Source organism: Schistocerca piceifrons, chromosome 4 (assembly GCF_021461385.2).
Source record: "Schistocerca piceifrons isolate TAMUIC-IGC-003096 chromosome 4, iqSchPice1.1, whole genome shotgun sequence".
NCBI classification, from domain to species: Eukaryota; Metazoa; Arthropoda; class Insecta; order Orthoptera; family Acrididae; genus Schistocerca; species Schistocerca piceifrons.
In genome coordinates, this window is record NC_060141.1 from 550,171,105 (window position 1) to 550,186,176 (window position 15,072).

At 44.0% G+C, this 15,072-nt stretch overlaps 1 protein-coding gene across 1 annotated transcript in view; it reads left to right on the forward strand.

Moving 5' to 3' along the window:
* LOC124795468 (5-formyltetrahydrofolate cyclo-ligase-like) overlaps positions 1-15,072 on the forward strand; it is a 98,010-nt gene that overhangs the window by 63,650 nt on the left and 19,288 nt on the right. The window contains exon 4 of the mRNA XM_047259501.1: positions 13,646-13,785. Coding sequence (XP_047115457.1) covers positions 13,646-13,785 — 140 coding nt within the window. The remainder of the gene's footprint in view (positions 1-13,645; positions 13,786-15,072) is intronic.

A 15,072-nucleotide genomic window follows, 5' to 3' on the forward strand; every position in this document is an offset into this window, starting at 1 on the left:
ATAGTTGAGACCCGAAACTACAGACGCGAGGCACACTCACAGCGTTACCAGAATGACGCTGTACGTGATGCATCATTAAGGTTCAGGAATTCTGATTATATCAGTTTTGCAGGTGAGTCTTAGCGCGGTGTCGCCGTGTGCAGAAATTAATGGTAAGTTACGTTACGTACTCGGTACAATACGCCGATCGGGTACTGTTACTACCGTCACGTCGCACTTAGGAAAGATCGTAAAATCCAGTAACATGACGTCGAAACGGCTGCTGTGGAGTTTATGGTGTTCATTGAATTTCTAAAACTCAACAAAAAGCCCTCCGTCCTTGCCCGTTGCAGACGCTGTGTCCGAGATGCCGTTCGTCATGGGCGTCTTTTGCTGAACCACAATGATACGGATGCAGAAATTTTATTGCGCTATATTCCTATACTTCATGTTTATGTAGCACACCGGGGTTGGACAAAAATATGAAAACATCAAAAATACATTACAATGTGTAATACTGTGTAGGGGACACAGCTTTCAGTCGTCCAGAAATGGATAAACACAGGTCTGTACGGTTTTTAAGGGAATCTTGTTCCATTCTTCCTGCAAAATAATGGGAAGTTTAGATAGCAGCCGACCGGGGTGGCCGAGTGGTTCTAGGCGCTACAGTCTGGAACCGCGCGACCGCTACGGTCGCAGGTTTGAATCCTGCCTCGGGCATGGATGTGTGTGATGTTCTTAGGTTAATTAGGTTTACGTAGTTCTAAGTTGTAGGGGACTGATGACCTCAGAAGTTAAGTCCCATAGTGCTCAGAGCCATTTGAACCATTTAGATAGCAATGGTACGGGTGGATAGCGATGGCACGCTCTTCTATCCAAAGTAGACCACAAAGGCTGAATGACATTGAGATCTGGTGACTGGTGGCCAGGAGCAATATAACACTTCATCCTCATGCTCACAAACCAATCCTGAAAGATGCGAAATGTGTCAATAGGGCTCCTGTCCTCTTGGAACACAGCGTAATCTCTGGGCAACAAACGCTGTACTATAGGATGGACTCGATCAGTCAAAATGACCACATAACCCTCATCGTTAATCCTACCCTCCAGAGTAACAATGGGGCCCATGGAATTCCAGGTAAGGACTGCCCAAATATCACCGAATCCCCAAAATGTTTCAGTCTTGGCGCGACAACTGGCCAGAAGGTGGAAACTGCGTTAAGTAAGAGTTATCCGAACAGATGAATTTGTTCCATTGCTCCATAGACCAGGTTTTAGGGCTTCGACACCACTTATTTCTGTCATGAGCTTTTGCTCCACTGATGAGTGGTTTTGGAATTCCGTATCGCTCTGCAGTTCCCAGCTTCTGGAGCTCCCTCCGTTTGGTTTTGGTGCTGACGGGATTGGCGAGTGCGACACTCAGTTCTGCAGTGACTTTTACAGCTGCCGTCGTCTTATTTTTCGTCAAAGTCCTCTACAATGACCGTCCGTCGCGATCACTCAACATAGACTTTCGTCCGCATTATGACGTGGCAAATGATGTTTTCCCACTTTCCCCATATGCGGTATAAATCTGCACCGAACACGCCGGCTACCTTGTTTATAGAAGCACCCACCATAGGAGCACAAACAGTTGGCCCACACTCGAATTCACTTATCTCCGACATAATGCGCTCACAGCTACACAGAACTCTACTCTACCCACGACTAACACTTATAACGTATTGAGGACATTACACAGCTGCCGTTCGTTGTCAAGTACAACAGCGCAACCTGTAAGCTTAGTTAGCATCTGCATTTATGTTCAAAAATGCATTTTTCGCTGTGCTTCCATATTTCTGTCGAACCCCTCTATGCCAATGTACACTTATTTCAGTCACAACATTGTGACCACCACTTATACAGGGTGCCCCCAAACTGTATATTCCTAAATTGAGTTTCCACTTAAAAATATTTCTCATTGTGTTGACCTGCTGGAGATATTGTTAGTATACCTTGCAGACCTCCAATGAATTGCCATGGTAACGCAGCCAAAGGCAATAAAGTATTTAGTCTACACAAGTGTGCAGTAAGAATGTGGTGTAAACCGAACATCTTGCAGAAACCTGTTCAGGGATGTAGTCATATCTACATGGCAATAAATATACTCTATAATGTTAATTGCAGTTAACAGCAAGAGATAATTTAGGGTGAACTACACGAATGACGATCATAGTCACAATCACAGTACTAGGAGTAATAATAATGTACAATCTAGACAACCCATCCCTCTACAGGGTTCGGAATTTTATTTCATATTTTGGTATGAAGGTCTATAACATGTTACCGGACAGCATACTGAAAATGTCCGGTAATTCGAAACCAAAGTTCAGAAAAAAACAGAACACCTAAAACGACAAGAGTCAGGTCATTCATATTGACAGGTCATGTACGTTAGAATGTTCTCCCCAAATTATTAGCATTTCAGTTAGCTCGGTTCAGCAAGTATCCTGTTGCCTAGTAGCCACAGGGTCCGCCATGGGCCCTGATGACTTGTTCCATACTTGATGACGTCGACGCATATAAGGTGCGAATGGCGTCCTGAAGTATAGCCGTCCGTGATGCATTCACCTGGTTCCAAAGTTCATCTGTGGCCGTTGGCAATGGATCAGCGCTGCGCCCGCCGTTTCACCACATCCCACACATTTTCGATTACGACAAGTCTGGTGATCTGGCGTGACAGGGCAAAAGGCTGATATCCATTGACACCACGAAGGCACGTGTTTGTGCAGCAACAAGTGGTCGTGCATTGGCATGCTAAAAGATGGCGTCTGGGTGTTGTGCTGAAAGGGTATGGCTACAGGTGGCAGGATGTCTTCCACGTAGGTCACACTGATCGCAATGCGCTGGACACGCGTCAACTGTGATTCTGTGATTTGTCGTTGTACCCAATAGCAGCTTACAACATAAGACCTTAAGGTGGCGCTGTATGTCTCGTGAGAATGCAGCCACTGTGATACCGCAACCCCTCCCCCCAACCCGCCCCCCACCCCTCCCGGTCTGTGGAAAACCAAACTGCGGCCATCATTTCTAAACAAACTGAACCTGAATTCATCAGAAAACACTAGCTGATGCCATTCCTGTCCCCAGTGACGTCGTTCCATACACCATTGCCGTCTAACATGTTTATGCACAAACGTCAAAGGTAGGCGGAGAAGTGGAGGATGCGCACGTAAACCATGCCGTAATAAACGGCAACGGCGCTCCTGATATCGTACGATGTGTTACACTGTTCCACTGTTGCGCCAGAGCCGAGGAGGAGGGAGGTCTGGGCTGCAAAACCATTCGGATGAGGCGTCCACATTTCTCGGGGGGTCGTCTGTGGAGTGTCTTCTACTGCCTTCCGTGAACAATTCTGCACACAGCCGTAGCACTGCCGGAACACTTCATCTCAGATGAGCGGCAATTTCCCGGATGGATGCATCACATTCTCTCATGCCAATAATGCGCCATCTTTCAAACTTACTGATCTTACGGTACGGTTCGCACATACGTCTGCATGGCATCCAGCACTTCTGCTCAAGTCACACTGATCCATTACTTCGGTTTATAGAAACAACAAAAGCCACAGACACATTTCAGCGGTGGGTGGTGTTGCGTCACGATATCGATGTTGACCTTGAACCCATGGGCCGACATGGTTGAAATACTAATCATTTCTGCAGAATATACTAAGGGTATCTTTAGTCGTTCAAGGTGTTCGCTTTTTTTCTGAACATGAGTGAAAAAGAATACAGCATAAGGCATTACATTTACAATTTATCAGATTAGACAGACTCTGGTATTGATATGTTGCACAACTGTAATATTTGTATTAAACCGTTTTTGACTTTTCCTATAGTAGTCTTTGCGAAGTTATGTAAATGCTTTTTTGAAGTATAGGCAAAAAAGCTAGTGAGTGGTATAGGAAGAGGTACAGTGGCTGTATTTTTTGAATTAGTTCGTTGTTTTCCTAACATACATAAACATATGTCCACCTATGTAGCTGAGTGGTCAACGCGGCTGATCCAGTGATGCCGTTGACAGAGAATGGCATAGTGGCCACTCGGGCGCGATTGGCCTGTCAAGGCTAGAACCTGGAACTTTTCTTTTTAACTTTACAAAGACGTTTATGAAGTAATTTATAAGTAATTCCCGTCGTTATCCGTATGAGTAGATTAGCGCTAACCATAATTCGTTACTAGTATTGTCTAGGGAAGTAGCGTAAAGTGACTGCTGTAACTTCGTAAGTGGGGTTAGGGGTGCTAGTGCAGGTATTGTGATCAGTGGTACGTTAACATGAACTCACTTCAGTGCGTTAGTTGTTTCTTCCTCTGCGTCGAACAGTCTTACTGCCAAGCCGCGCGGGACTGTGCGGCTGATCCCTGCGGAGGTTCGAGTCATCCCTCGGGCATGGGTGTGTGTGTTTGTCCTTAAGATAATTTAGGTTAAGTAATGTGTAAGCTTAGGGACTGATGACCTTAGCAGTTAAGTCCCGTAAGATTTCACACACTTTTGAACATTTTTCTTACTGCAAACATGTCCCATAATTTACTACCTAGTGTTTTCCGCACGGTCGTAACTGCACCACTAAGTGGATTACACTTTTCAGTATACAGGGTGTTACAAAAAGGTACGGCCAAACTTTCAGGAAACATTCCTCACACACAAAGAAAGAAAATATGTTATGTGGATATGTGTCCGGAAACGCTTACTTTCCATGTTAGAGCTCATTTTATTACTTCTCTTCAAATCACATTAATCATGGAATGGAAACACACAGCAACAGAACGTACCAGGGTGACTTCAAACACTTTGTTACAGGAAATGTTCAAAATGTCCGTTAGCGAGGATACATGCAACCACCCTCCGTCGCATGGAATCCCTGATGCGCTGGTGCAGCCCTGGAGAATGGCGTATTGTATCACAGCCGTCCACAATACGAGCACGAAGAGTCTCTACATTTGGTACCGGGGTTGCGTAGACAAGAGCTTTCAAATGCCCCCATAAATGAAAGTCAAGAGGGTTGAGGTCAGGAGAGCATGGAGGCCACGGAATTGGTCCGCCTCTACCAACCCATCGGTCACCGAATCTGTTGTTAAGAAGCGTACGAACACTTCGACTGAAATGTGCAGGAGCTCCATCGTGCATGAACCACATGTTGTGTCGTAAAGGCACATGTTCTAGCAGCACAGGTAGAGTATCCCGTATGAAATCATGATAACGTGCTCCATTGAGCGTAGGTGGAAGAACATGGGGCCCAATCAAGACATCTCCAGCAATACCTGGCCAAACGTTCACAGAAAATCTGTGTTGATGACGTGATTGCACAATTGCGTGCGGATTCTCGTCAGCCCACACATGTTGACTGTGAAAATTTACAATTTGATCACGTTGGAATGAAGCGTCATCCGTAAAGAGATCCTTTGCACTGAAATAAGGATTCACACATTGTTGGATGAACCATTCGCAGAAGTGTAGCCGTGGAGGTCGATCAGCTGCTGATAGTGCCTGCACACGCTGTACATGGTACGGAAACAACTGGTTCTCCCGTAGCACTCTCCATATAGCGATGTGGTCAACGTTACCTTGTACAGCAGCAACTTCTCTGACGCTGACATGTGGGTTATCGTCAACTGCACGAAGAATTGCCTCGTCCATTGCAGGTGTTCTCGTCGTTCTAGGTCTTCCCCAGTCGCGATTCATAGGCTGGAATGTTCCGTGCTCCCTAAGACGCCGATCAATTGCTTCGAACGTCTTCCTGTCGGGATACCTTCGTTCTGGAAATCTGTCTCGATACAAACGTACCGCGCCACGGCTATTGCCCCGTGCTAATCCATACATCAAATGGGCATCTGCCAACTCCGCATTTGTAAACATTGCACTGACTGCAAAACCATGTTCGTGATGAACAGTAACCTGTTGATGCTACGTACTGATGTGCTTGATGCTAGCTCGTACTGTAGAGCAATGAGTCGCATGTCAACACACGCACCGAAGTCAACATTACTTTCCTTCAATTGGGCCAACTGGCGGTGAATCGAGGAAGTACAATACATACTGATGAAAGTAAAATGAGCTATAACATGGAAATTAAGCGTTTCCGGACACATGTCCACATTACATCTTTTCTTTATTTGTGTGTGAGGAATGTTTCCTGAAAGTTTGGCCGTACCTTTTTGTAACACCCTGTAGATTAACAGTTCTGCATCACGTACCTACACTTCAGCAGCTGACCTGGTGCCCAGGGGAAAATATGCATTAACGCTTGCTCTTTCGACATGTACTTGGAGGCATTAACCAACCTAAAAACATAGCACCCGTAATAGCTATGATTATTATTCTGCAAATGAAGTACATACTGATGTACTGTTGTTCATTGCACTTAACTCAATCACCAATAAAAATACCTGCACTTGTACCATTAACACTCTGTACCAATTAACTCGTTCCACATCCATCAAGGTTGCCGTACACGTTGCGATTTGTTTATCACGGTATGTGCATGAATGAGTGAATTAAGGAACCATAGGTAGGACGTTACGTAAGGTAAATGCAGTACAATTTTTGCTGCGTGGGAGTGAAAGGTGCACTTCGGGGAAAGTGTAACGATTAGTGGAAATGACACAATTTTAAACATGGCTGTTTCTAAGCAACCGTATGTAAGTTTCAACATAGGAATCACACAGCCAACCGGTTGCAATTAAGTGTTTGGTTTCGAAACCTGTCTTCATCAGAATGAAATTTTAAGCAACCGTCAAGACAATGGACTAAGTCTAGAGCTGAAATGCTCAAGCCAAAAAATTAAAATTAAATACGTTCTAGCTTTGGCACGTATGCCTTCCTAGAAACATCATAGGACTGATTTTCTTAGGAAGGCATATGTGCCAAAGGCTGGAACGCGCTTAATTTTAATTTTCGCGTTGAGTATTTCTGTTCTAGACTTAGACCCTCGCCTTCTCTCAGTGTAACTTTACGGTTTCTTAAAATTTCATTCTGATGAAGACATCCTTAGGGGTGTCGAATTCTAGGTCAGTGTACCAAACAGTTATTTGTAACCTGTTGGCTGTGTGATTCTTATGTTGAAACGCTGGAGAAAGTTCGCTATTTGACCACAAAATGAATGAGGACACGCGATAATGAGCTGATGCTTCAGAGCATTATTGATACAGTAATGATCTACTCGTACAGGAAGAACTGACAGCATCGCTTGCAGCACATGCCTAAATCTAAAATATGATGCTAGCAAGGTTCTAAAACAAGCCTGTAGGCCTAAGCCCTGATGCTGCTGATGACCTAAAACCCGGTTCACACTGAAGTGATACGATGTGTCATACGACAAATTGCAATGAAGGTCGCGCGACGCGACTCTTGACGATGTGTTACTCGTGTTCCCACTGGGATGTGATGATGATGTTTGGTTTGTGGGGCGCTCAACTACGCGGTTATCAACGCCCGTGAAAATTCCCAACCTTTGCTCAGCGCAGTCTCGCCACTTTCATGAATGATGATGAAATGATGAGGACAACACAAACACCCAGTCATCTCGAGGCAGGTAAAAGCCCCTCGCCCCGCCGGGAATCGAACCCAGGACCCCGTGCTCGGGAAGCGAGAACGCGACCGCGAGACTACGAGCTGCGGACACCCCCGTCCCTCTGGGATGACACGATATGTGATACAATATGCGATGTGACTCACCACACAAAAGAGAACAAGGCAGCATGATTCACTTTCCTGTCTCATTCTCAGTCGCGATCATTAGCTCTTCTGGGGGACGTTCATGTGTCTTATTATTATTTAAAATTAAAGAAAATGAAAAAGAACCGACAGTACTTGGTGCACACATACGATGCTTTAGATATCAAACATTTTTCAGCCGTGGTTTGTGATGATCTCTCCCAACACGAACACAAATTCCATGAATTTCACTGAATGAAGCCAGGTAGTTTCCACTTTTTCGAGCAACTACTATCAGCTACACGGTCAAAGCAAGACACAACGCTCGTTCCGTGTGGTAGATACACAAATATTTGTTGCAGACTGATGAAGTTAGGACAGCATTGCTACAACTGTTAGGGTCTACGGAGTAGTATGTGATTCAGTTTGTGGAGTATTCAGAAGAAACGTTCTTGGATTTTAAGTGTGATCAGTTACCATCAGTGGCAAAGCAGCGGGTGGTGAATTCTGTGAAGGAGTAGACTATATTTCGAAGAAATGGAAGAAGCCCATGATAAGGAACATTCCGATGTGTCATCCTTGGCTTCGTCCAGCTGCTCGCTCAGAAGTAACATGAATTTTGTTTTCACTTCTCTTTTACGCCTGTCACAAAGCTTCTTAAAATCAGGGAACATAGATGGAGAAAGATCCAATCAGCATCACCAGCTGGACTCCCGGTATCTTTTCATTTCAGTAAGTTTTTCATTTCCTGCCTCGGCTCGTATCGGCAGCGTACGGAAAAGAGAAATACGGGGCAGCTCCGCACTCCGCATATCACGCCAAAGCAGGCGGCAATAGCGTGGCGCTGGCGGGTGGGCGTACCTCGTCGCGGACAATCTCCAATATAGCTGAAGCATTTTCTGGAGGATAGGACGAGGTATCGCACTCCTTCTACTGTTAAAAGCGATTTCCATATGTTATCTATATTTCGTATGCACGAACTTACGAATTAAAACCCGCCAAATGTAAACTGGCCAGCGACTATATTATTCACGACAAACTTTTCAAAACATGCACGGAGCTCTTTTTTATCTGAAAAGTTTCACAACATCTGCTCCGCAGTGTTTCTTTGCACTGTTTCTCTATGCTAAAGTTACTAACACATACATTACGTTTGTTTTGTGACAAAAATTAGCTACTGTCAACAGGTGACGCTATTTCCATTATGAAAGGATTACATGTTTTTACTTCAGTTTGTTATCCAATTGTATTGTGAATATGATAACCTGTGGAAATGTTGTGGTCCCTCCGCATTCTTCAACATTCAAAATATGCTCACCAGACAGAATGTTAGTCTCCCACTTACAAGAGCACACTCATACCTTTGGAGCGCTGTACATTGTTTAGAACTGCTAACAGGCGATAAGTCAATGCAGTGGAGTGGTGAGTGTGTCTGTGTGGGTTGGGGGGGGGGGGGGGGGCGGTTGTACAGAATGAGCGCAGTAAGATAGGTCGACATGGCACACGCTTCAGAATGTTAAAATGAGCTATCGTGCTTGGACGTCTCCATGCACACACCATGAGTGAAGCTGCCCAATTAACTGATCTATCAACGTGGACAGTCCTATATGTCTAGAAGAAATGTTGTACCACTCGCAGCCATGTTAGAACAATGGTTGTAAGAAAGATACTAAGAGAGAGAGAGAGAGAGCATGAAGTGATACGATATGTCATACGACAAGTTACAATAAAGGTGTGATACTCATGTTCCCACTGGGTTGACACGATATGTGATACAATATGCGATGTGACCCACTCCACAAAAGAGAACAGGGCAGCATGATTCACGTTTCTGTCTCATCCTCAGTTGCGATCATTTACTCTTGTCAGAACAATCGGATTCAAATGTGAGAACAATTGCTACTTTCATTAATGTAAAGCCGTCTCACCTAGATTCCGAGAGAGTATTGAGAAAGAAAATTATGTGAAGTACTGGATCCTACCTACAATATACTGCTGGTGCATCGGAAAGCAGAGTTTTTTACTCAACATGTCTGACTTGTTTTTGCTCTTGGAGTTAGTCAATATTCTGATAGGTCACAACAGATACAGCAAATATAACATTTACTTTACTAGTCCAGTATTTAATTTTAAACTGAATAGCCGAAGAAACTGGTATAGGCCTCATATTCAAATACACAGACAGGTAAACAGGCAGAATACGGCGATGTGCTCGGCAAGACAACCAGTGCCTGGCGCAGTTGTTAGGTCGGTTACTGCTGCTACAATGGCATGTTATCAATATTTAAGTGAGTTTGAACGTGATGTTATAGACGGCGCACGAGCGATGGGACACAGCATCTCCGAAGTAGCGATGAAGTGAGGATTTTCTCGTGCGACAATTTCACGACTGTAGCCTGAATATCTGGAATCTGGTAAAATATCAAATCTCTGACATCTCTGCGGCCGGAAAAAGATCCTGCAAGAACGGGACCAACTACGACTGAAGAGAATCGTTCAACGTGACAGAAGTGCAACCCTTTCGCATATTGCTGCAGATTTGAATGCTGGGGCATCAACAAGTGTTGGGTGCGAACCATTCAACGAAATATCATCGATATGGGCTTTCAGAGCCGGAGGCCTACTCGTGCACCCTTGGTGACTGGACGACGCAAAGCTTTACGCCTCGCCTGGGCCCGTCAACACCGACATTGAACTGTTAACGACTGGAAACATGTTGCCTGGTCGGACGAGTCTCGTTTCAATTTGTATCGAGCGAATGGACGCGTACTGGTATGGAGACAAACTCATGAATCCATGGACTCTGCATGTCAGCAGGGGTCTGTTCAAGCAGATGGAGGATCAGTAACGGTAGTGGCGTGTGCAGCTGGAGTGATATGGGGCCCCTGATACATCTAGATACGACTATGAGAGGTGGCACGTACGTAAGCATATTGTCTGATCACCTGTATCCATTCATGTCCATTGTGCATTCCGACGGACTTGAGAAATTACAGCCACACGTCCAGAATTGCTTCAAAGTGGCTCCAGGAACGCTCTTCTGAGTTTAAACCATTCCGCTGGCCACCAAACTCCGCAGACATGAAAATTATTAAGCATATCTGCGATGCCTTGCAACGTGCTCTTCAGAAGAGATCTCCACCCCCTTGTACTCTTACGGATTTATGGACAGCTCTGCAGGAGTCATCGTGTCAGTTCCCTCCAGCACTACTTCAAAGATTAGTCAAATCCATGCCACATCGTGTTGCGCCACCTCTGCGTGCTCGCGGGGGTCCTAACGATATTAGACAGGTGAGTTTCTTTTTCTCGTCAGTATATAACAAAACCCTGTAGTACTGTGCAAAACAGTGAATAATTAGTAACTGCACTAATACAAACACAATTGTATTTACGTAGGATTTTAATTACTGTCAAAAGTAGCATTAAATCTGTAAATGTGAAAATAAATTTTGTATTTCTACTTTACCGTAATATTTACTCTTACAGTCGAACAATATATGTACGTATATTGGATCCTCCAATCCCAAACAAAGCAGGTGTTGACAAATGTGAAAATTACCGAACTATCAGTTTAATAAGTCACAGCTGCAAAATATTAACGCGAATTCTTTACAGACGAATGGAAAAACTGGTAGAAGCCGACCTCGGGGAAGATCAGTTTGGATTCCGTAGAAATCTTGGAACACGTGAGGCAATACTGACCTTACGACTTATCTTAGAAGAAAGATTAAGAAAAGGCAAACCTACGTTTCTAGCATTTGTAGACTTAGAGAAAGCTTTTGACAATGTTAACTGGAATACTCTCTTTCAAATTCTGAAGGTGGCAGGGGTAAAATACAGGGAGCGAAAGGCTATTTACAATTTGTACAGGAACCAGATGGCAGTTATAAGAGTCGAGGGGCATGAAAGGGAAGCAGTGGTTGGGAAAGGAGTGAGACAGGGTTGTAGCCTTTCCCGCGTTGTTATTCAATCTGTATATTGAGCAAGCAGTAAAGGAAACAAAAGAAAAATTCGGAGTAGGTATTAAAATTCATGGAGAAGAAGTAAAAACTTTGAGGTTCGCCGATGACATTGTAATTCTGTCAGAGACAGCAAAGGACTTGGAAGAGCAGTTGAACGGAATGGACAGTGTCTTGAAAGGAGGATATAAGATGAACATCAACAAAAGCAAAACGAGGATAATTGAATGTAGTCAAATTAAGTCGGGTGATGCTGAGGGAATTACATTAGGAAATGAGACACTTAAAGTAGTAAAGGAGTTTTGCTATTTAGGGAGTAAAATAACCGATGATGGTCGAAGTAGAGAGGATATAAAATGTAGACTGGCAATGGCAAGGAAAGCGTTTCTCAAGAAGAGAAATTTGTTAACATCGAGTATAGATTTAAGTGTCAGGAAGTCGTTTCTGAAAGTATTTGTATGGAGTGTAGCCATGTATGGAAGTGAAACATGGACGATAACTAGTTTGGACAAGAAGAGAATAGAAGCTTTCGAAATTTGGTGCTACAGAAGAATGCTGAAGATTAGATGGGTAGATCACGTAACTAATGAGGAGGTATTGAATAGGATTGGGGAGAAGAGAAGTTTGTGGCACAACTTGACTAGAGAAGGGATCGGTTGGTAGGACATGTTTTGAGGCATCGAGGGATCACAAATTTAGCATTGGAGGGCAGCGTGGAGGGTAAAAATCGTAGAGGGAGGCCAAGAGATGAATACACTAAGCAGATTCAGAAGGATGTAGGTTGCAGTAGATACTGGGAGATGAAGAAGCTTGCGCAAGATAGAGTAGCATGGAGAGCTGCATCAAACCAGTCTCAGGACTGAAGACTACAACAACAACATATTGGATCCATATAAACGCATTGGTAATATTATAAACACTTGTAACGTATATAAACTCTGGTTAATCGTTTGGATTTTGTTTGAAAACAGTTAACTGAGGGATCAGGTTCAGCTTCCTGTATCGCTCGTCTTTCCGCGCCTCCTGTCACAAATCTCAGTATAAGATGATGACATTATAGTCTCGTATTTGCTAGACTAATAATAAAATCTTGAGAGAGACAATATTTTTTCCTTGTCCTGACATTGATTTTTAAATATTTTTCACCTGTTTTGACGGTCAGCGGCTATTTAAACTGGACGGTCATAATACGGTGATTCCATTTACGGGCCACCATTACAACAGCCTTAAATGCATATCGCATGGTCATTAATACACCCTCCACGTATTCTAAATTTATTGTACGAATTCAGATTTCTTACAAGGAATGATAACATTAGAAAGGTCATACAGGCACTGACATTCCAATTCACAAGCAGCGAATCAGCAACCACTCACTACACCGATTTGTTTCCTGGCGAACGTCGTTAAGATAACTCCACTTCCTGTTTCATCTTTTATTTCAAGTGAAAGAGGGATTATACAGCCGATGACCAAAGCATAAAATTATTATACTGAAATAAATAGTAACTTTATACTGTCGACTATTCTGCAGTAATATGAACCTCAGGTAGGCCACTCTCCCTTTTACAATAATTTTCGTTTCCATTTCATGACCTTAAACGATGCTGTATTACATTATTATTGTGGAGTGAGATTCCATTTTCACTGTTCGAGATCATTTTGCCACTTCATAAATTATTTATTTACATGGTTGAAAACTAAGTCCACTATTTTGCCATGGCACTAACTATTCACAAAAGAAACCATTCAAGATCTGTTCTGTCGAACAAACGAGATCAGAATGAGAGCAGGTACACCTAGGTTGTAGGCGATGATGGGAGAAGTGACTTCGCGCAAAAAAGTGAAACTCCCTTTAACTTTCGTAGCTTACACGTAAGTTGGCGTTACAGAATTCAAGAAGGGTGTTTGTACTTAGGCTTACGTGAATGATGGTAGTGGCATGCACGTGTAAGTAATTCGTGCCTGTTAAAACCGGTTTCAGGACAGTGGTACAATGTTTCGTCCGGCAGGTACTGGGAGCGCGAGTCACGTATGGAGATGCTGCGGCTGCGTTCGGTGGAGGAGCTGTCGGCGCTGCCCAGCACGGCCTGGGGCATCTCCCAGCCCAGCGGCGAGGACGCTGACTCCAGGGAGAACGCGCTACTCACAGGTACGGGAGCCTCTCCCAGTAACTTTCAGCAGGTAACAAACTATTCCGCTCTGAGGTGCCTGCCTTCTGATGTATCCACCACAGTAGGGTCTTTATTACCAGTACACACTATCTGATCAAAAGTATCCGGGCACCCCTATGGAATGCGGAACTAACCACTAGATGCTACGAGAGGAGCACTCACCAGTATAAAACGAGGCGAGGAACTTTGTGTTGTCATTAGAGAAGCAGATAGGAACAGATCAGTGACTTCGAACGTTGACTGGTCGTTGGATATCACCTGAGTAACAAACTCATCAGGGACATTTTAAACCTTATAAAGCTGCCCAATGCGACTGTTGGTGGTGTGACACTGAAGTCGAAACATGAAAGAACGACCACAGCTAAACCAAGGTTAAGCGGACCTTATGTACTGACGGACAAGGACCATCGAACATTGCAGGGAGAAGTTTGAATAGTTTAATAAAATCGCCTGAAATAGTCGGAAGGAATCATTCGTGAGTTCCAAAGTGCTAGCAGTAGTCTAGCTAGAACAGTGGTTGTGCGTAGGGAGTTACAAACAACATGGAACAATGGGCGAGGAGCTCCTCATAAGCCACAGATTTCTGCAGTCAGTGTTAAGCGACGCTGGAGGTAGTGTTAAGAGCGACGCCACTAAACTGTAGATGACTGTAAATGAGTAATCTGGAGTGATCAATCGCGCTGTACCCTGTGGCAGTCTGGTGAAAGGGTTTGGGTTTGGCGAATGCCTGAGGAACATTACTCGCCGTCTGTTCTTGTGCCAACAATTATGATTTGAGGATTCAATGATACTGTATAGGGTGTTTTTCGTGGTTGTGGTATAGGTTGCATATTGCACTTAAGAAAACGCTAAATGTGCAAGGATGCAAAGACATTTACAGCATTGTTAACCGCGAACAATAGGGTAACAGTTCAGAGATGTTTCTTTGTGTCTACGTGATAATGCACCCTGTCATAAAGCAGCGTCTGTGAGACAATAATGTGTGGAAAACAATATTCCTGGAAAGGTCTTACCTGTCCAGAGTCCTAATCTGAAGCCAGTGGAATACCTTAGGATGAGTTAGAACGCTGACTTCGCGTCCAACAGCAGTACCTTCTCTGGTTTCGTCTCTTGAGGAAGACTCCTCTACAGACTTTTAGACATATCAGTAGAGGCGTCCCCAGCAGAGTTCAAGCCGTCGTAAAGGCGGAGGGTGGGCACACCACATATTAATGAGCGCTAACAAATGTCCAGATGCCTTTGATCAGATAGTGTACTCAACAGAA